The sequence below is a fragment of the Coregonus lavaretus genome (assembly GCF_964263955.1).
Source record: "Coregonus lavaretus genome assembly, chromosome: 7".
In the NCBI taxonomy this organism is placed as follows: Eukaryota; Metazoa; Chordata; class Actinopteri; order Salmoniformes; family Salmonidae; genus Coregonus; species Coregonus lavaretus.
Window position 1 is genome coordinate 1,031,470 of NC_139994.1, and position 23,637 is coordinate 1,055,106.

Consider the following 23,637-nt stretch of genomic DNA (forward strand, 5'->3'; position numbering starts at 1 on the left):
ATCGTATTGTATAGTATAGTATCATATAGTATAGTGTAGTATCGTATACTATCGTATTGTATAGTATAGTATCATATAGTATAGTGTAGTATTGTATAGTACCTGTATAGTACCTGTATATTATAGTATAGTATCATATAGTATAGTGTAGTATCGTATACTATCGTATCGTACAGTATAGTATCATATAGTATAGTGTAGTATCGTATAGTATTGTATTGTATAGTACCTGTATATTATAATATAGTATCTGTATAGTATAGTATAGTATAGTATAGTATAGTATAGTATAGTATAGTATAGTATAGTATAGTACCTGTATGGGCTGCCAGCCATCTTTGTCTTTGAAGTAGAGGGATCTCTGGTCCTTCCTGAAGGCGATGGCGTTGACTGTGTGGAGACGATCCAACTCCTCCTCACTGTCCACTACAAAGATCTACACAGAGACCAGAGAGAGTTTAAATAACTCAAGAACATATGTTGAAATAACTCAAGAACACATGTTGAAATAACTCAAGAACACATGTTGAAATAACTCAAGAACACATGTTGAAATAACTCAAGAACACATGTTGAAATAACTCAAGAACACATGTTTGTCACACCCTGGCTCTGGGGATTCTAGATGTTGAGCCAGGGTGTGTAGTTTCTATGTGTTTTGTTCTATGTTCACTATCTAGTTTTGATTTTCTATGTTGGCCAGAGTGGTTCCCAATCAGAGGCAACGAGTGTCAGCTGTTGCTGGTTGTCTCTGATTGGGAACCATATTTAAACAGTCTGTTTTCCATTCGTGTTTGTGGGATCTTGTTCCGTTTGGGTTGTGTTTACCGTAGGACGTCACGTTTTCGTTTTGTTCGTGCATTCATTATATAAATAAATATGTTCGTTCATCACGCTGCGCCTTGGTCTACTCTCTATTACGATCGTGACAATGTTGAAATAACTCAAGAACACATGTTGATTCAAGGTACAGAGATTCACAAAGAACGAAAAACTTAATACACTGAAAAGACAGGAATATTGAAAATGCCCAATATAGGGACTTGATAACTATATTTTAGAATTTAAAAATGTTGTGGTCAAAGTTGATGGGAAAAGGTCCTGTGTCCAAGTATTAAGCATCACTGTGAGAGAGCCACAGAGTCTCACCGCGGGGACTTTGTGGTAGTTGCCCCGTTGTGTGTGACTGCCGAAGTGGGGGCTGGTGACTCCCAGAGGGGTGTGACAGTCACAGTGACCCGGAGGTCCTGCTACACCCGTATCTCCCTTCTCCCCTACCAGGTACAGGCCTGGGGGAAAACACACACACACGCAAACACACACAGATCATTACACAAAACACAATAATTGTTCTTTGTGTGTGTGTATGTGTGTGTCCCATAGGTGGTGTTATCTTACCTGCGGCAGGTAGTCCAGGTGGTGTTATCTTACCTGCGGCAGGTAGTCCAGGTGGTGTTATCTTACCTGCGGCAGGTAGTCCAGGGGGACCAGGACGACCAGAGGGACCAGCAGGACCTGTAGGACCCATTGGACCTGGGGTCCCACCCTGACCCTTCATACCCTACACACACACACACAGAGAAACACACACACACACACACACACACACACACACACACACACAGAGAAACACACACACACACACAGAGAAACACACACACACACACACACACACACACACACACACACACCTAAGGTGACCTACAGTGGCCTCCGTAATTATTGACATGGTAGCTAGGTTTCCATCCAATTGGCAACAGATTTTCATGCGAATATTCTAAAATCCACATAAAAAACAATATCAGATTGACTTGTTGCAGATAATAGGCTGTGCGTGCTGAGGTAGTGCACATAAAAATACCTTTTGTTGTTAAATGGATTTCCCATCGCATGTTCAACTCTACTGATGGTTTTCTCACAACAAATATATAGTGTTATATAGCGTGCTAGCTGCGTGCTATAGTGCTATCTGCTATAGTGCTATAGTGCTATCTGCTATAGTGCTATCTGCTATAGTGCTATATGCTATAGTGCTATCTGCTATAGTGCTATCTGCTATAGTGCTATAGTGCTATAGTGCTATCTGCTATAGTGCTATATGATATAGTGCTATCTGCTATAGTGCTATATTGCTATCTGCTATAGTGCTATAGTGCTATATTGCTATCTGCTATAGTGCTATAGTGCTATCTGCTATAGTGCTATATGCTATAGTGCTATAGTGCTATCTGTGTGCTGTTCCTAGAGCGCACGTATAGCTTACATGATGAGATGCTGTTGGCTAGAGCGCACGTACAGTTGAAGTCGGAAGTTTACATACACTTAGGTTGGAGTCATTAAAACTAGTTTTTCAACCACTCCACACATTTCTTGTTAACAAACTATAGTTTTGGCAAGTCGGTTAGGACATCTACTTTGTGCATGACACAAGTAATTTTTCCAACAATTGTTTACAGACAGATTATTTCACTTATAATTCACTGTATCACAATTCCAGTGGGTCAGAAGTTTACATACACTAAGTTGACTGTGCCTTTAAACAGCTTGGAAAATTCCAGAAAATGTCATGGCTTTAGAAGCTTCTGATAGGCTAATTGACATAATTTGAGTCAATTGGAGGTGTACCTGTGGATGTATTTCAAGGCCTACCTTCAAACTCAGTGCCTCTTTGCTTGACATCTTGGGAAAATCATAAGAAATCAGCCAAGACCTCAGAAAATAATTTGTAGACCTCCACAAGTCTGGTTCATCCTTGGGAGCAATTTCCAAACGCCTGAAGGTACCACGTTCATCTGTACAAACAATAGTACACAAGTATAAACCCCATGGGACCACGCAGCCGTCATACCTCTCAGGAAGGAGACGCGTTCTGTCTCCTAGAGATTAACGTACTTTGGTGCGAAAAGTGCAAATCAATCCCAGAACAACAGTTTAGGACCTTGTGAAGATGCTGGAGTAAACAGGTACAAAAGTATCTATATCCACAGTAAAACAAGTCCTATATCGACATAACCTGAAAGGCCGCTCAGCAAGGAAGAAGCCACTGCTCCAAAACCGCCATAAAAAAGCCAGATTACGGTTTGCTACTGCACATGGGGACAAAGATCGTACTTTTTGGAGAAATGTCCTCTGGTCTGATGAAACAAAAATAGAACTGTTTGGCCATAATGACCACCGTTATGTTTGGAGGAAAAAGGGGATAGCTTGCAAGCCGAAGAACACCATCCCATCCGTGAAGCACGGGGGTGGCAGCATCATGCTGTGGGGGTGCTTTGCTGAAGGAGGGACTGGTGCACTTCACAAAATAGATGGCATCATGAGGAAGGAAAATTATGTGGATATATTGAAGCAACATCTCAAGACATCAGTCAGGAAGTTAAAGCTTGGTCGCAAATGGGCAGAACTTAAAAAGCGTATGCGAGCAAGGAGGCCTACAAACCTGACTCAGTTACACCAGCTCTGTCAGGAGGAATGGGTCAAAATTCACCCAACTTTTTGTGGGAAGCTTGTGGAAGGCTACCCGAAACGTTTGACCCAAGTTAAACAATTTAAAGGCAATGCTACCAAATACTAATTGAGTGTATGTAAACTTCTGACCCACTGGGAATGTGATGAAAGAAATAAAAGCTGAAATACATAATTCTCTCTACTATTATTCTGACATTTCACATTCTTAAAATAAAGTGGTGATCCTAACTGACCTAAGACAGGGAATTTTTACTAGGATTAAATGTCAGGAATTGTGAAAAACGGAGTATAAATGTATTTGGTGTATGTAAACTTCCGACTTCAACTGTATATAGAGCATATGAAAGCAGGGGAGAGCGAGAGAGGAGGAAGGTGGGGACGGAATTATCTCTGGAGGAGGCGCATGTGTCAGATGACAGGGTTCGGACAGGGGTGTTTCTGTGTAAAGTACCTGATGCCAAAGGGTTTCCTACACAAGCACATACACTAACATGCTGGACACTGAAGATACACACCAACACACTACAGCAAACCCTCTTTGAGGTAATATATATATTTTCTCATCCCTCTTTCTTCCTCTGATCTCTCTCACCTGTTTTCCTCTCTTCCCAGGTCGGCCAGTGGGTCCTCTCTTCCCCGAAATTCCTGGGTCTCCCTTCGATCCCATCTCACCCTGAGATAGGTAGAGAGAGAGAGAGAGAGAGAGAGAGGGGTGGGGGAGAAAGAGAGAGAGAGGGGTGGGGGAGAAAGAGAGAAAGAGGGGTGGGGGAGAAAGAGAGAGAGAGAGAGAGGGGTGGGGGAGAAAGAGAGAGAGAGAGAGAGAGCGCGAGAGCGGTGGGGGAGAAAGAGAGAGAGGGGTGGGGGAGAAAGACAGAAAGAGGGGTGGGGGAGAAAGACAGAAAGAGAGAGAGAGGGGTGGGGGAGAAAGAGAGAGAGAGAGAGAGTGGGGGGGAGAAAGAGAGAGAGAGAGAGAGAGAGTGGGGGGGGGGGGAGAGAGAGAGAGAGAGAGTGGGGGGAGAAAGAGAGATAGAAAGTAGTAGAATATTGATTCTATGGGTTTATATTCTGGTCGTTATTGAGTTGTTTCTCACCACAGAATTAAATCAAACAATTGAATGTATATATAAATTATGTGTGTTTCTAACCTTCTGTCCCAACATCCCAGAGAGACCAATGGAGCCCTAGAAGAAAAACGAGAAAAGATAGAGAACCACTGAGCACCATGGTTTATGGTTTCAGAAAGGTGACACCAATGAATATTGATCATCCCTAGTTAGCTGACATCCAGTAACAACACCCACCTTGTTCCCCTTTGGTCCTAATATGCCTGAATTACCACGAGAACCCTGGCAGGAGGGAGAGAGAGAGAGAGAGAGAGAACGAGAGAGATTTAGAATCAGCTATTAAGGACTACCAGAACCCACTGGATTCTCCAATTACATTGACTGAATTTCAGGACAAAATACAAACTTCAACTAAAAAAAAGCCTGTGGTCTTGATGGTATCCTAAATGAAATTATAAAACATACAGACACAAATTCCAATTGGCTATACTTAAACTCTTTAACATCATCCTCAGCTCTGGCATCTTCCCCAATATTTGGAACCAAGGACTGATCAGCCAAATCCACAAAAGTGGAGTCAAATTTGGGCCCAATAATTACAGTGGAATCTGCGTCAACAGCAATCTAAAAAAAATCCTCTGCAGTATCATCAGCAGCGGACTCCAACATTTCCTCAGTGAAAACAATGTCCTGAGCAAATGTCAAATTGGCTTCTTACCAGATTACTGAAAAACAGACCACGTATTCACCCTGCACACCCTAATTGACAAACAAACAAACCAGAACAAAAGTATTCTCATGCTTTGTTGATTTAAAAAAAAGCTTTTGACTCAATTTGGCATGAGGGTCTGCTATACAAATTGATGGAATGTGGTGTTGGGGTAAAAAACATACGACATTATAAAATCCATGTACACAAACAACAAGTCTGCGGTTAAAATTGGCAATAAACACACATATTTATTTCCAAAGGGCCGTGGGGTGAGACAGGGATGCAGCTTGAGCCCCACCCTCTTCAACATATACACTGTGTACAAAGCATTATGAACACCTTCCTAATATTGAGTTTAGCCCCTTTTGGCCTCAGAACAGCCTCAATTCGCCAGGGCATGGATTCTACATTTACATTTACATCATTTAGCAGACGCTCTTATCCAGAGCGACTTACAAATTGGTGCATTCAACTTATGATAGCCAGTGGGACAACCACTTTTTTTTTAAATGGGGGGTGAGGGAAGGTGGTTTACTTTATACTATTCCAGGTATTCCTTAAAGAGGTAGGGTATATCAATGAATTGGCGAGGGCACTAGAACAGTCTGCAGCACCCGGCCTCACCCTACTAGAATCTGAAGTCAAATGTCTACTGTTTGCTGATGATCTGGTGCTTCTGTCCCCAACCAAGGAGGGGCCTACAGCAGCACCTAGATCTTCTGCACAGATTCTGTCAGACCTGGGCCCTGACAGTGAATCTCAGTAAGACAAAAATAACCAAGAATTCACAAAATGAGACAAACACCCAATTGAGACTTTGCATGTAGAATTCTGCAAAAATATACTTAGTGTAAAACGCAAAACCTCAAACAATGCATGCAGAGCAGAATTAGGACTATACCCGCTAGTTATCAAAATCCAGAAAAGAGCTGTTCAATTCTACAACCACCTGAAAGGAAGCGATTCCCACACATTCAATAACAAAGCCCTCACCTACAGAGAGATTAACCTAGAGAAGAGTCCCCTTAGCCAGCTGGTTCTGGGGCTCTGTTCACAAACAGACCCCACACAGTTCCAGGACAGCAAAACAATAAGACCCAACCAAATCTTGAGAAAATATAACTATTTGATAGCCTGGAAAGAATCAACCAAAAAAACTGAGCACATTGGAATGCTTTCCGGCCCTAAACACAGAATACCCAAAATTAAGAAAATCTTTGACAGACTCAGTGAGCATAGCCTTGCTATTGAGAAAGGCCGCCATAGGCAGACCTGGCAAATGTATGACCACATTAGAGATACATATTTCCCACAGATCACATAGACCCACAAAGAATTCGAAAACAAATCAAACTTTGATAAACTCCCTTATCTGTTAAGCACAAACAACATTGTAAATATCACCATTAATAGTCTGTTTATTTATCTTCCTCTACTATTCGTACTAAAACTATTTGCACATTGCTATAACACTGTACATAGCTGATAATATAACACTTGAAATGTCTTTATATTTATTAATACATTTTTGTTGATTTTGTAAAAGTATCTTCTCACTTTTTTTTATTGTTTATTTCACTTGCTTTGGCAATGTAAACACGTTTCCCATGACAATAAAGCCCCTTTGAATGGAACTGAGAGAGAGCGAGAGAGAGAGAGAGAGAGAGAGAGAGAGAGAGATTGTACAGGTGAGAATGAGCGAGACAGTGAGAGAGAGAGAGAGTTTTCCTTTTTGTACTTTAACTAAACTCAGCAAAAAAAGAAACGTCCTCTCACTGTCAACTGCGTTTATTTTCAGAAAACTTAACATGTGTAAATATTTGTATTAGCATAACAAGATTCAACAACTGAGACATAAACTGAACAAGTTCCACAGACATGTGACTAACATAAATGGAATAATGTGTCCCTGAACAAAGGGGTGGGGGGTCAAAATCAAAAGTAACAGTCAATATCTGGTGTGGCCACCAGCTGCATTAAGTACTGCAGTGCATCTCCTCCTCGTGGACTGCACCAGATTTGCCAGTTCTTGCTATGAGATGTTACCCCACTCTTTCACCAAGGCACCTGCAAGTTCCTGGACATTTCTGGGGGGAATGGCCCAAGCCCTCACCCTCCGATCCACCAGGTCCCAGACATGCTCAATGGGATTGACATCCGGGCTCTTCACTGGCCATGGCAGAACACTGACATTCCTGTCTTGCAGTAAATCACGCACAGAACGAGCAGTATGGCTGGTGGCATTGTCATGCTGGAGGGTCATGTCAGGATGAGCCTGCAGGAAGGGTACCACATCAGGGAGAAGGATGTCTTCCCTGTAACGCACAGCGTTGAGATTGCCTGCAATGACAACAAGCTCAGTCCGATGATGCTGTGACACACCGCCCCAGACCATGACGGACCCTCCACTTCCAAATCGATCCCGCTCGGTGTAACGCTCATTCCTTCGACAAGAAACGCGAATCCGACCATCACCCCTGATGAGACAAAACCGTGACTCGTCAGTGAAGAGCACTTTTTGCCAGTCCTGTCTGGTCCAGTGATGGTGGGTTTCTGCCCATAGGCGACGTTGTTGCTGGTGATGTCTGGTGAGGACCTGCCTTACAACAGGCATACAAGCCCTCAGTCCAGCCTCTCTCAGCCTATTGCAGACACTGATGGAGGGATTGTGCGTTCCTGGTGTAACTCGGGCAATTGTTGTTGCCATCCTGTACCTGTCCCACAGGTGTGATGTTCTGATGTACCGATCCTGTGCAGGTGTTGTTACACGTGGTCTGCCACTGCGAGGACGATCAGCTGTCCGTCCTGTCTCCCTGTAGCGCTGTCTTAGGCGTCTCACAGTACGGACATTGCAATTTATTGCCCTGGCCACATCTGCAGTCCTCATGCCTCCTTGCAGCATGCCTAAGGCACGTTCACGCAGATGAGCAAGGACCCTGGGCATCTTTCTTTTGATGTTTTTCAGAGTCAGTAGAAAGGCCTCTTTAGTGTCCTAAGTTTTCATAACTGTGACCTTAATTGCCTGTAAGCTGTTAGTGTCTTAACGACCGTTCCACAGGTGCATGTTCATTAATTGTTTATGGTTCATTGAACAAGCATGGGAAACAGTGTTTAAACCCTACAATGAAGATCTGTGAAGTTAATTGGATTTTTACGAATTATCTTTGAAAGACAGGGTCTTGCTAATCATGATGGGTAATGTAGTTTGAACAGCATGGTCTGATTAGTATGATCTGGGTAATGTAGTTTGAACAGCATGGTCTTAATCAGAGTATGACTCACCTTCTCTCCTTTATAACCAGGAAGACCCTGGTGAAGGAATGAAAGGACAATAATGAATCTATTTTCTCTCGTGTTTAGAATGTGTGATCACACTTCCTCAATTTAAATATTATGTGGACACCTATACCTTCGGCAGCCAAGCACGAGATATCAGTGTAGCCCTTAATCGTCTAGACATGATGAAATGTATTCACTCCTAGAAAAAAAAAACTCCAGGCTTCCATCATAAGAATCATTTGAATGAAAGAAAAATAATTACAGGGTGGGCAGTTTGGAAAAACGAATCCCGTTCAAAACATCCTTTTTCTGTTAAATCTCACTAGATGCTTTAATTAATAGCAGATGACCAACATGAATTTAGGGATATTGAATCCAGCGTGGATACGGCATAACTGTCTTCACTGGTGTTTAGAACACCATCTCATTGACTAAGCAGGACTAAATGTCCGGGTGATGGCCCATCAGGTGTGGATGATTGATTATAACGAATCTATCAGAACATTCACGCCTAGCCTACTGGTCAATCAGCACACAATCGTCTGGACACTTTGTCACTTTCCTACCTGTGCAGGTCAGTCACATCCCGTCTTCTTTTCATATCGAATAAATACTTTACATATTAGTGCCAATCACTAATAGCCTAATACTCCTCCAATCGACGGAGAGATTCGGTGTGCTGCTCGAGGGGATTGGCAGAACCAGCCGCTGTGCCTTTCTAAAGGCAATTCCTATCCAACATGTTACAATACACATAATTATAATTATATTTATATATAATTATAATTATATTTATAAGTTAATTATATTAACACATAACACGCTGTTGTAGTCTACTTTTAAAGGAAATATCCTAGGCCTAGTTTTATTATTGATAATACAATTCTAGAGCAAATATTGGCAGGTAAAAAAAAAACATTGCCAGGTTAAAATAACTTTTCTTTCGGTTTATTTTTTATCTTTATTTTTTTGCTTACGGACGGTTAGTAAATTTTTTTAAATAGTCCGCCCTACTCTGTTTTATTCTGTCTACAAGGAAAGCAACGAAAGGAGCGCGTGCTTCCTGTGACTTGATCAATTGCATGCAGCTCAGATAAAAATGTTTTATAGACAAAGATATAATATAGGCTGTTTTCAGAAAGGTTTAAACAGCCAGCCGTGTGTGTACGCGGACCAAATAGTTCCCTACGAAGGAGTTCGCTTTTTTTCTGCAGCTTTCGCTGTAAAATATAATGGTTTGCGGCGGAGCTTCGGTGTGTGAGAAAGGGACCTATTTTCTCTTGTGTTTAGAATGTGTGAATGTTTGTTCCTGACTTCATGTGTGACCTGACGTCATGTGTGTGAGATACAGACCTTGGTTCCTGGTGGTCCTCTCAGCCCCGGCAGGCCCATCATCCCTGCGGCTCCTTTTCCTCCCTGGAACCAGAAGGTATATTCACACGAGTGTTGCTGACACTGGAAGACTTGCATAGAGTGGCATTAATTAAAGGGGGTGAGACTTACTTTGGGTCCCTCTGGACCGGGCCATCCAGCTGGTCCCTGTCTACCTGGTAACCCAGGTGGACCAGTACGACCCTGGAGTAAACACAAGTCACATTTACATATTTACTTTATTTGGATCCACAGACGAGCATTAAGGTGCTTGACTTCCAATCAAACGTCTTGGAAGAACGCTGAGCGAATATACTATCTGCCACACGGTGGAGCTGTGTGTGAATTCCTTCAGCTCAGTGCCATTAACCAGTGGTGTGTGTGTGTGTGTGTGTGTGTGGCCACAGGACCAATGTCTTAGTGATTTATCATACAGAACACAAGCACTCAGGGAGATTAGAACTGTGCAGAACTGCAGAGGGGGATACGGTACAGGCACACACAGACACACACACTACCTGGTAACCCAGGAGGACCAGTACGACCCTGGCCCATAAGACCCTCACAAACTCTTACAGATGCACAATTGAGAGCATCCTGTCGGGCTGTATCACCGGCTCTCCAGAGGGTGGTACGGTCTGCCCAACGCATCACCGGGGGCACACTGCCTTCCCTCCAGGACACCTACAGCACCCGATGTCACAGGAAGGTCAAAAAGATCATCAAGGACATCAGCCACCTGAGCCACGGCCTGTTCACCTCACTATTATCCAGAAGGCGAGGTCAGTGCAGGTGCATCAAAGCTGGGACCGAGAGATTGAAAAACAATTTATATCTCAAGTCCATCAGACTGTTAAATAGCCATCACTAGCCGGCTATCACCTGGTTACTCAACCCTGCACCTTAGAGGCTACTGCCCCATATACATAGACATGGAATCACTGGTCACTTTAATAATGGAACACTAGTCACTTTAATAATGTTTACATACTGCTTTACTCATCTCATATGTATATACTGTGTTCTATTCTACTGTATTTAGTCAATGCCACTCCGACATTGCTCGTCCTAATATTTATATATTTCTTAATTCCATTCTTTTACTTTGAGATTTGTGTGTATTGTTGTGAATTGTTAGATACTACTTCACCCATCGGAGCTAGGAACACAAGCATTTCGCTACACCCGCAATAGCTTCTGCTAAATACGTGTATGTGACCCATACAATTTTGATTTGATTTGAGAACACACCAATATTTGAAAGCTCCTAGAGAAGAATGGTTGTAAACCACAGGAGGTTGGGGAGGACGGGGCTCGTGGTAATGGCTGGAGCGGAATACGTGGAACGGTAGCAAAATACGTCAAACCCGTGGCATTGTTATGAGCCGTCCTCCCCTCAGAGGCCTCTACTGTTGGACAGATAGGCAAAGCTGGCCACAAATATCTTGTTTTTGTTATCGGCACGCTGCAGACCCATCACATTAGTAACCACTGAACTCCAAGGCAATTGATAACTGCAACTGAAGGGCCCGTGTTTTATTAAATAGAGCATAAAGCAGGAGTCTCCAACATTTTCTGGCGTGAGAGCTACTTTTAGAAAAACAAAACACTTTGTGAGCTACTCATTTTTTTATACAGCTTTCAAATAGGCACATTCTTCTCCTCTACCCTGAAACTCTTCCCCGGGTACTTAGTGTAAGAGATGTGTTTTCTGTCAATATACCTGGTCAAATAATGGTTAATAAACAACTTTAAGGGGCCCCATATAATGATATTTTGTATTTTCCGGAATTCTGTTTTCTCTGTTTTATTTTTCCTGGCTTACGATTATTATTATTTATTTATTTTACTCTCAATACTACAATTAGTCATAGCGAAACAACGAAAATTGATGTTCTGAGTCCATGTCAACGCTTAAATCACAAAGAAAACAAACAAATAAATATTTTTGAGTGTATTTCCCCTTTAATTGTGCATTTAGAACGAGAGGAACGTGTCGGTCTAGTGATGTTTCTGTCTGGTGTCTGTTGATGTTTCTGTCTGGTGTCTAGTGATGTTTCTGTCTAGTGATGTTTCTGTCTGGTGTCTAGTGATGTTTCTGTCTGGTGTCTAGTGATGTTTCTGTCTAGTGATCTTGCTGTCTGGTGTCTAGTGATGTTTCTGTCTAGTGATGTTTCTGTCTAGTGTCTAGTGATGTTTCTGTCTGGTGTCTGGTGATGTTTCTGTCTGGTGTCTAGTGATGTTTCTGTCTGGTGTCTAGTGATGTTTCTGTGTAGTGATCTTTCTGTCTGGTGTCTAGTGATGTTTCTGTCTAGTGATGTTTCTGTCAGGTGTCTGGTGATGTTTCTGTCTGGTGTCTAGTGATGTTTTTGTCTGGTGTCTGGTGATGTTTCTGTCTGGTGTCTAGTGAAGTTTCTGTCTGGTGATGTTTCTGTCTGGTGATGTTTCTGTCTGGTGTCTAGTGATGTTTCTGTCTAGTGATGTTTCTGTCAGGTGTCTGGTGATGTTTATGTCTGGTGTCTAGTGATGTTTCTGTCTGGTGTCTAGTGATGTTTCGGTCTGGTGTCTAGTGAAGTTTCTGTCTGGTGATGTTTCTGTCTGGTGATGTTTCTGTCTGGTGTCTAGTGATGTTTCTGTCTAGTGATGTTTCTGTCAGGTGTCTGGTGATGTTTCTGTCTGGTGTCTGGTGATGTTTCTGTCTGGTGTCTGGTGGTGTTTCTGTCAGGTGTCTAGTGATGTTTATGTCTGGTGTCTGGTGATGTTTCTGTCTGGTGTCTGGTGATGTTTCTGTCCAGTGATGTTTCTGTCTGGTGTCTAGTGATGTTTCTGTCTGGTGTCTGGTAATGTTTCTGTCTGGTGTCTGGTAATGTTTCTGTCTGGTGTCTGGTGATGTTTCTGTCTGGTGTCTAGTGATGTTTCTGTCTGGTGTCTAGTGATGTTTCTGTCTAGTGATCTTGCTGTCTGGTGTCTAGTGATGTTTCTGTCTAGTGATGTTTCTGTCAGGTGTCTAGTGATATATACCTGGTCAAATAATGGTTAATAAACAACTTTAAGGGGCCCCATATAATGATATTTTGTATTTTCCGGAATTCTGTTTTCTCTGTTTTATTTTTCCTGGCTTACGATTATTATTATTTATTTATTTTACTCTCAATACTACAATTAGTCATAGCGAAACAACGAAAATTGATGTTCTGAGTCCATGTCAACGCTTAAATCACAAAGAAAACAAACAAATAAATATTTTTGAGTGTATTTCCCCTTTAATTGTGCATTTAGAACGAGAGGAACGTGTCGGTCTAGTGATGTTTCTGTCTGGTGTCTGGTGATGTTTCTGTCTGGTGTCTATTGATGTTTCTGTCTGGTGTCTGGTGATGTTTCTGTCTGGTGATGTTTCTATCTGGTGTCTAGTGATGTTTCTGTCTAGTGATGTTTATGTCTGGTGTCTAGTGATGTTTCTGTCTTGATAACTGCAACTGAAGGGCCCGTGTTTTATTAAATAGAGCATAAAGCAGGAGTCTCCAACATTTTCTGGCGTGAGAGCTACTTTTAGAAAAACAAAACACTTTGTGAGCTACTCATTTTTTTATACAGCTTTCAAATAGGCACATTCTTCTCCTCTACCCTGAAACTCTTCCCCGGGTACTTAGTGTAAGAGATGTGTTTTCTGTCAATATACCTGGTCAAATAATGGTTAATAAACAACTTTAAGGGGCCCCATATAATGATATTTTGTATTTTCCGGAATTCTGTTTTCTCTGTTTTATTTTTCCTGGCTTACGATTATTATTATTTATTTATTTTACTCTCAATACTACAATTAGTCATAGCGAAACAACGAAAATTGATGTTCTGAGTCCATGTCAACGCTTAAATCACAAAGAAAACAAACAAATAAATATTTTTGAGTGTATTTCCCCTTTAATTGTGCATTTAGAATGAGAGGAACGTGTCGGTCTAGTGATGTTTCTGTCTGGTGTCTGTTGATGTTTCTGTCTGGTGTCTAGTGATGTTTCTGTCTAGTGATGTTTCTGTCTGGTGTCTAGTGATGTTTCTGTCTGGTGTCTAGTGATGTTTCTGTCTAGTGATCTTGCTGTCTGGTGTCTAGTGATGTTTCTGTCTAGTGATGTTTCTGTCTAGTGTCTAGTGATGTTTCTGTCTGGTGTCTGGTGATGTTTCTGTCTGGTGTCTAGTGATGTTTCTGTCTGGTGTCTAGTGATGTTTCTGTGTAGTGATCTTTCTGTCTGGTGTCTAGTGATGTTTCTGTCTAGTGATGTTTCTGTCAGGTGTCTGGTGATGTTTCTGTCTGGTGTCTAGTGATGTTTTTGTCTGGTGTCTGGTGATGTTTCTGTCTGGTGTCTAGTGAAGTTTCTGTCTGGTGATGTTTCTGTCTGGTGATGTTTCTGTCTGGTGTCTAGTGATGTTTCTGTCTAGTGATGTTTCTGTCAGGTGTCTGGTGATGTTTATGTCTGGTGTCTAGTGATGTTTCTGTCTGGTGTCTAGTGATGTTTCGGTCTGGTGTCTAGTGAAGTTTCTGTCTGGTGATGTTTCTGTCTGGTGATGTTTCTGTCTGGTGTCTAGTGATGTTTCTGTCTAGTGATGTTTCTGTCAGGTGTCTGGTGATGTTTCTGTCTGGTGTCTGGTGATGTTTCTGTCTGGTGTCTGGTGGTGTTTCTGTCAGGTGTCTAGTGATGTTTATGTCTGGTGTCTGGTGATGTTTCTGTCTGGTGTCTGGTGATGTTTCTGTCCAGTGATGTTTCTGTCTGGTGTCTAGTGATGTTTCTGTCTGGTGTCTGGTAATGTTTCTGTCTGGTGTCTGGTAATGTTTCTGTCTGGTGTCTGGTGATGTTTCTGTCTGGTGTCTAGTGATGTTTCTGTCTGGTGTCTAGTGATGTTTCTGTCTAGTGATCTTGCTGTCTGGTGTCTAGTGATGTTTCTGTCTAGTGATGTTTCTGTCAGGTGTCTGGTGATGTTTCTGTCTGGTTTCTAGTGATGTTTCTGTCTGGTGTCTAGTGATGTTTCTGTCTGGTGTCTAGTGATGTTTCTGTCTGGTGTCTGGTGATGTTTCTGTCTGGTGATGTTTCTGTCTGGTGATGTTTCTGTCTGGTGTCTGGTGATGTTTCTGTCTGGTGTCTATTGATGTTTCTGTCTGGTGTCTGGTGATGTTTCTGTCTGGTGATGTTTCTATCTGGTGTCTAGTGATGTTTCTGTCTAGTGATGTTTATGTCTGGTGTCTAGTGATGTTTCTGTCTAGTGATGTTTCTGTCTGGTGTCTGGTGATGTTTCTGTCTGGTGTCTGGTGATGTTTCTGTCTGGTGTCTAGTGATGTTTCTGTCTGGTGTCTAGTGATGTTTCTGTCTAGTGATCTTGCTGTCTGGTGTCTAGTGATGTTTCTGTCTAGTGATGTTTCTGTCTGGTGTCTATTGATGTTTCTGTCTGGTGTCTATTGATGTTTCTGTCTGGTGTCTGGTGATGTTTCTGTCTGGTGTCTAGTGATGTTTCTGTCTGGTGTCTAGTGATGTTTCTGTCTAGTGATCTTGCTGTCTGGTGTCTAGTGATGTTTCTGTCTAGTGATGTTTCTGTCTGGTGTCTAGTGATGTTTCTGTCTGGTGTCTATTGATGTTTCTGTCTGGTGTCTATTGATGTTTCTGTCTGGTGTCTATTGATGTTTCTGTCTGGTGTCTAGTGATGTTTCTGTCTAGTGATCTTGCTGTCTGGTGTCTAGTGATGTTTCTGTCTAGTGATGTTTCTGTATGGTGTCTATTGATGTTTCTGTCTGGTGTCTGGTGATGTTTCTGTCTGGTGATGTTTCTGTCTGGTGATGTTTCTGTCTGGTGTCTGGTGATGTTTCTGTCTGGTGATGTTTCTGTCTGGTGATGTTTCTGTCTGGTGTCTGGTGATGTTTCTGTCTGGTGATGTTTCTGTCTGGTGTCTATTGATGCTGCTGGTAGACCTACCTGTTGGAGACCCCTGGCATAATACATCTGCATGACTTCTAATCAAACATCTTGAAGAACCCTGAGCGAATATACTATCTGCCACACGGTAGAGCTGTGTGTGCATTCCTTCAGCTCAGTGCCATTAACCAGTGGTGTGTGTGTGTGTGTGTGTGTGTGTCTGTGTGGCCACAGGACCAATGTCTTAGTGATTTATCATAGAGAACACAAGCACTCAGGGAGATTAGAACTGTGCATTAATGCAGAGGGGGATACAGTACACACACACAGACACACTGGATCGGCAGTTGATGGACCAGAACCAAGAAGGAGAGAGGCACTGCAGAGGAGAGAGAGAGACACACTGCAGAGGAGAGAGAGACACACTGCAGAGGAGAGAGAGAGACACTTCAGAGGAGAGAGAGAGACACTGCAGAGGACACAGAGAGAGACACTGCAGAGGACAGAGAGAGAGACACTGCAGAGGAGAGAGAGAGACACTGCAGAGGACAGAGAGAGAGACACTGCAGAGGAGAGAGAGAGACACTGCAGAGGAGAGAGAGACACACTGCAGAGGAGAAGGAGAGACACACTGCAGAGGAGAGAGAGAGAGACACTGCAGAGGAGAGAGAGAGACACTGCAGAGGAGAGTGAGAGACACTGCAGAGGAGAGTGAGAGACACTGCAGAGGAGAGAGAGAGACACTGCAGAGGAGAGAGAGAGACACTGCAGAGGAGAGAGAGAGACACTGCAGAGGAGAGAGAGAGATACTGCAGAGGAGAGAGAGAGACACTGCAGAGGAGAGAGGGAGAGACACTGCAGAGGAGAGGGAGAGAGACACTGCAGAGGAGAGAGAGAGAGGGAGAGGGAGAAGGAGGGAGAGAGGGAGAGGGAGAAGGAGAGAGAGAGGGAGAGGGAGAAGGAGAGAGAGAGAGAGAGAGAGAGAGAGAGAGAGAGAGAGAGAGAGAGACACTGCAGAGGAGGGAGAGAGGGAGAGGGAGAAGGAGAGAGAGAGGGAGAGGGAGAAGGAGAGAGAGAGGGAGAGGGAGAAGGAGAGAGATGAGCGAGGGAGCGAGAGGAGGATTGTATGAGCGAGGGAGTGAGAGGAGGCGTGTCTCACCTTTGACCCTGGTCGTCCGATCTCTCCCTGGAGGACAAGAAGAAATGAGGGATGAGAAGACGTGTGTTCATTAGTACACACACACACACACACACACACACACACACACACACACACACACACACACACACACACAAGTCTCTAATGGTGTCAAAAACATGAATCACGCACAGACACAGACACACAGACATGTAGACACACAGACACACAGACATGTAAACACACAGACATGTAAACACACAGACATGTAGACACACAGACACACAGACATGTAGACACACAGACATGTAGACACACAGACACACAGACATGTAAACACACAGACACACAGACATGTAGACACACAGACACACAGACATGTAGACACAGACATGTAGACACACAGACATGTAGACACACAGACATGTAGACACACAGACATGTAGACACACAGACACACAGACATGTAGACACACAGACATGTAGACACACAGACATGTAAACACACAGACACACAGACATGTAGACACACAGACATGTAGACACACAGACATGTAGACACACAGACATGTAGACACACAGACATGTAAACACACAGACACACAGACATGTAGACACACAGACATGTAGACACACAGACACACAGACATGTAAACACACAGACACACAGACATGTAGACACACAGACACACAGACATGTAGACACACAGACATGTAAACACACAGACACACAGACATGTAGACACACAGACACACAGACATGTAGACACACAGACATGTAAACACACAGACACACAGACATGTAGACACACAGACACACAGACATGTAGACACACAGACATGTAAACACACAGACACACAGACATGTAGACACACAGACACACAGACATGTAGACACACAGACATGTAGACACACAGACATGTAAACACACAGACACACAGACATGTAGACACACAGACATGTAGACACACAGACATGTAGACACACAGACATGTAGACACACAGACATGTAAACACACAGACACACAGACATGTAGACACACAGACACACAGACATGTAGACACACAGACATGTAGACACACAGACACACAGACATGTAGACACACAGACATGTAGACACACAGACATGTAAACACACAGACATGTAGACACACAGACACACAGACATGTAGACACACAGACATGTAGACACACAGACATGTAAACACACAGACATGTAAACACACAGACACACAGACATGTAGACACACAGACACACAGACATGTAGACACACAGACATGTAGACACACAGACACACAGACATGTAGACACACAGACATGTAGACACACAGACATGTAGACACACAGACATGTAAACACACAGACATGTAGACACACAGACACACAGACATGTAGACACACAGACATGTAGACATCAGGGTTTCCATTAGGAAAATGTGGTGCCAGACATTTGACCTGCAGCATTTTAATTTACTGGACCGGGCCCATATGCATTTGTTGCGTAACCTGATTAGGGTGTCCACCCACAGTTCTCAGAATGACAGAAATCACATTTAGTTTATGGTAATGAATCTCAACACAACATGCAACTCAGATGCAACTGCCTGCGTCATTCTTAACGAATTTGAAGATGTTAGAAATATATAGACAGCATGTCCATAAGGCTAGGGGAAGCTTTCCCTAAAGTCAATTGAATTAAATTGCCAAAATTATTAAGCCAAATTAGCTTAGTCCTGTCTTTGCCACAGATGATCATCAGCTTTATTTCATTTTTTAAAGCTGTGGATCGTTTTAAATCGCATCGCCTACAAATGCCAAATAGATTATTGTTGAGAAGTGAAAAGCAGAGCGACACAGCCAGGAATAGTGCAATATTTAAAAAATACAATCGCGGAAAAAAAACGTTTACAAAACAAATGGCTATTGCTGTTAAGAGAACACAACGAAAATACTCCAATCTGTTTTTTAGTTATACAATGTTTTCTATTTAACTGAGCAAAAGGTAGCCTTATTAGTATCAGCAGAGAACAGTGGCCAATATCCCCGGTGAGTGTGCATATTCACTGTATTTATCATTGGGTCTGTGACACTTTTGTTTGGTTTTTGTACAATAATGTCCTCCTCCAGGTTAGATGGACTTAACATTGTATTTCTGTCCCCCCCTTCTCCTAGGTCTAATATATGGATCAGACAACGTCATTTGTATTGATCTGTTCGTCAGTGTCAGCAGAGTACGCTACCCTGTAATTTTTGTCGTATTAAAAAAGATTCTGCTAATGTCCTGAAATATTTTCCTGTGCAAAGAAAGAAGAAGAAATGTATCTGATATAGCCTATAGCCTGTAGCCTACTCTACGCCACTACGCGTACAGTGAATTGAGTTATATTATTAGCCTAAATTATGAGTATCCAATCTAACCATCACATTAGGAATAGTAGGCTATCTTACATTAGTTTGCAAATGCAAGGTAGCATGGAATGCTTCCTATTATAAAGGTGAATTTCTATGGGTGAAAATGTGCTTCCCCCGAACTTGAAACATACACGCCGCCTACATGTTAGAATAACTGCCCACATTCACTTTTCCTCAGCCAACAAGACGAGTAACGAATAACAAAATCACTAGCCTGTGTCAATCTACTATCCCTCATAGTAGAAAAGACTCCTTATTCTATTGGTCAGCTTTTCATTCTGTGCGATGAAGAAATAGCCTATTCCAAACAGACTATTGGGACAGTCGTGGGACGATACATCCCAAATTCATACAACCAGTACGCGTAGGCTACATCCAATTTATACGCGCAGCAAAGCGCACAAGTCCGTAGGCTTCGTGCGGTTCCATCATGCAATTAGCGGGAAAACACCCTTGTGACAAAGATGAAAATATCCGTTAGAAATGTTGAAAGAGGGGGAGATCGAAATATGCAACAGCTAGCATGGGGTTGCTAATATGACTAGGATTGTTTCTTTAGCTACTGGACAATGAAATAAAGTTGATTTGAACACCAATAGAACGTGAGAGAAAAATGCCACTGGTTTCAATGGCATATGGACGTCTTTAGAAAGTAACATGCCTCATGTGTACTAAAACATCCAGGTTTCAAACAATTAAGTATATGTTTTCACAAAATGCATACCGCCTCCATCTCATTGCAAAGTGAGTGGTGTGTGACCCCGAAGCCTGCATAGTTGCCGATGCACTTGAATGGTGAATGGGAAGCGAGATTCAATTACCAGTACGCGTAGCTCTTTTTAATCATGGTCATTGTTGTTGTTTTTTTACACACCATTGCCTTTAGAATTGTTACGCACTTGTGAAACTAAAAGCACATACATGTTTTACTCCAGCGGCAACAGACAGCTGTTTGAGTTTCATCAGCAGCTCTCACGTTACATCGACTGGTATTTAAATCAACGAATAGGCTAAAATTCATTATTTCGCAATGGGATTTTTTGTTGTTGTTGGGACAATTGGCCAGCGCCAATTTTATAGGCCTACTTAACAAAAATATAAACACAACACGTAAAGTGTTGGTCCCATGTTTCATGAGCTGAAATAAAACATCCCAGAAATGTTCCATACCCACAAAAAAAAGCTTATTTCTCTCAAATGTTGTGCACAACTTTGTTTCCATCCCTGTTAGTGAGCAGCACAGCTTCCTGCGGGATCGTCTGAGACCAGCCACCTGGACAGCTGATTAAACTTTGGGTTTGCACAACCGAAGAATTTCTGCACTAACTGTCAGAAACCGTCTGATGAAAGCTCATCTGCATGCTCGTCGTCCTCACCAGGGTCTTGACCTGACTGCAGTTCGGCGTCTTAACCGACTTCAGTGGGCAAATGTTCACCTTCAATGGCCACTTACATCCTTATTCTAAAATAAAATAAAATAAAAAATCCTCATCGATCTACACACAATATCCCATAATGACAAAACAGGTTTTTTGAAATCTTAGCAAATGTATATAAAAAAAAAAAAAACGTATTTACATAACTATTCAGACCCTTTGCTATGAGACTCGAAATTGAGCTCAGGTACATCCTGTTTCCATTGATCATCCTTGAGATGTTTCTATAACTTGATTGGAGTCCACCTGTGGTAAATTCAATTGATTGGACATGATTTGGAAAGGCACACACCTGTCTATATAAGGTCCCACAGTTGACAGTGCATGTCAGAGCAAAAACCAAGCCTTGAGGTCAAAGGAATTGTCCGTAGAGCTCCGAGACAGGATTGTGTCGAGGCACAGATCTGGGGAAGGGTACCAAAAAAATGTCTGCAGCATTGAAGGTCCCCAAGAACATAGTGGCCTCCATCATTCTTAAATGGAAGAAGTTTGGAACCACTAAGACTCTTCCTAGAGCTGGCCGCCCGGCCAAACTGAGCAATCAGGGGAGAAAGGCTTTGTTCAGGGAGGTGACCAAGAACCCGATGGTCACTCTGACAGAGCTCCAGAGTTCCTCTGTGGAGATGGGATAAACTTCCAGAAGGACAACTATCTCTGCAGCACTCCACCAATCAGGCCTTTATGGTAGAGTGGCCAGACGGAAGCCACTCCTCATTAAAAGGCACATGAGAGCCCGCTTGGAGTTTGCCAAAAGGCACCTAATGGACTCTCAGACAAACAAGATTATCTGGTCTGATGAAACCAAGATTGAACTCTTTGGCCTGAATGCCAAGCGTCACGTCTGGAGGAAACCTGGCGCCATCCCTACGGTGAAGCATGGTGGTGGCAGCATCATGCTGGGGGGATCTTTTTCAGCGGCAGGGACTGGGAGAGTAGTCAGGATCGAGGGAAAGATGGACGGAGCAAAGTACAGAGAGATCCTTGATGAAAACCTGCTCCAAAGCGCTCAGGACCTCAGACTGGGGCGAAGGTTCACCTTTCAACAGGACAACAACCCTAAACACACAGCCAAGACAATGCAGGAGTGGCTTCGGGATAAGTCTCTGAATGTCCTTGAGTGGCCCAGCCATAGTCCGGACTTGAACACGATCGAACATCTCTGGAGAGACCTGAAAATAGCTGTGCAGCGACGCTCCCCATCCAACCTGACAGAGCTTGAGAGGATCTGCAGAGAAGAATGGGAGAAACTCCCCAAATACAGGTGTGCCAAGCTTGTAGCGTCATACCCAAGAATACTCGAGGCTGTAATCGCTGCCAAAGGTGCTTCAACAAAGTACTGAGTAAAGGGTCTGAATACTTATGTAAATGTACTATTTCAGTATTTTGTTTTTTTATATTTGCAAACATTTCTAAAAACCTGTTTTAGATTGATGAGGGAAGAAAACTATTTAATCCATTTTTAGAATAAGGCTGTAACGTAACAGTGTGGAAAAAGTCAAAGGGTCTGAATACTTTCCGAATGCACTGTTTATGAACTGTAACTGTAAAATTGTTGCATGTTGCGTTTATATTTTAGTTCAGTGTATTTAAAAGCCGGCTATTACCGAAACCCTGGTATACACACAAACACAGACACACAACATATTCACCTTGTCTCCCTTTGGTCCACTAATTCCTGCCATTCCACTAGGACCCTGAAAAAACAATGAATATACACCTCACACAGTTATAATGACACACACACACACACACAGAGACAAACACACACACACACACATACACACACACAGACACACACACACACACACACACAGAGAGACAAACACACACACAAACACAGACAAACACAGACACACACACACACACACACACACACACACACACACACACACACGCACACACAGACAAACAAACACACACACAGAGACACACAGAGACACACACACACACACACACACACACACACAGACAAACAAACTCACACTCAGAGACACAGACACACACACACACACACACACAGACACACACACACACACACACACACACACAGAGACAAACACACACACATACACACAGACGCACACACACACACACACACACACACGCACACACAGACAAACAAACACACACACAGACACACACACACACACACACACACACACAGACAAACAAACTCACACACATACACACAGACACACACACACACACGCACACACAGACAAACAAACACACACACAGAGACACACACACACACACACACACACAAACAAACTCACACACAGAGACACAGACACACACACCTCCGGTCCCTGGGGTCCCTGGGGTCCTGGTTTACATCCAGGGGTCACAGGCAGGTGTTTATACTCTTCCTCCTCTCCTCCTCCTCCTCCTCCTCCTCCTCCTCCTCCTCCTCCCTCTATCACTGGGTAGTCAACCTTCAAACACAAGTTATGTAACAGTGTCTGACTGAATGGGTATCAAACATGAGCTGTTTGTGTGCCTCAATAATGCGAGCTAAAGCCTAAAGGCTCTGGAAGATAACAGTCTTCAGGTCTCAGACAAGGTTACTCATCACAAGTTATGGTGTGTGTACTGCAGGGAAACATGTCTGTGTACTGCAGGGAAACATGTGTCTGTGTACTGCAGGGAAACGTGTCTGTGTACTGCTGGGAAACATGTGTCTGTGTACTGCAGGGAAACGTGTCTGTGTACTGCTGGGAAACATGTGTCTGTGTACTGCAGGGAAACGTGTCTGTGTACTGCAGGGAAACATGTGTCTGTGTACTGCAGGGAAACATGTGTCTGTGTACTGCAGGGAAACGTGTCTGTGTACTGCAGGGAAACATGTGTCTGTGTA

General features: G+C 43.0%; 1 protein-coding gene across 1 annotated transcript in view; it reads right to left on the bottom strand.

Moving 5' to 3' along the window:
* The window catches only part of LOC311131837 (uncharacterized protein), a gene marked incomplete at both ends in the record, with an annotated part of 36,160 nt that overhangs the window by 4,518 nt on the left and 8,005 nt on the right, over window positions 1–23,637 (bottom strand). The window contains 12 exons of the mRNA XM_084164965.1: window positions 317–436; window positions 1,150–1,289; window positions 1,465–1,561; window positions 4,061–4,141; window positions 4,614–4,649; window positions 4,770–4,814; window positions 8,527–8,553; window positions 9,877–9,939; window positions 10,027–10,098; window positions 16,951–16,977; window positions 22,430–22,474; window positions 23,081–23,215. Of these exons, the coding sequence (XP_084021091.1) occupies window positions 317–436; window positions 1,150–1,289; window positions 1,465–1,561; window positions 4,061–4,141; window positions 4,614–4,649; window positions 4,770–4,814; window positions 8,527–8,553; window positions 9,877–9,939; window positions 10,027–10,098; window positions 16,951–16,977; window positions 22,430–22,474; window positions 23,081–23,215 (888 nt within the window). The remainder of the gene's footprint in view (window positions 1–316; window positions 437–1,149; window positions 1,290–1,464; window positions 1,562–4,060; window positions 4,142–4,613; window positions 4,650–4,769; window positions 4,815–8,526; window positions 8,554–9,876; window positions 9,940–10,026; window positions 10,099–16,950; window positions 16,978–22,429; window positions 22,475–23,080; window positions 23,216–23,637) is intronic.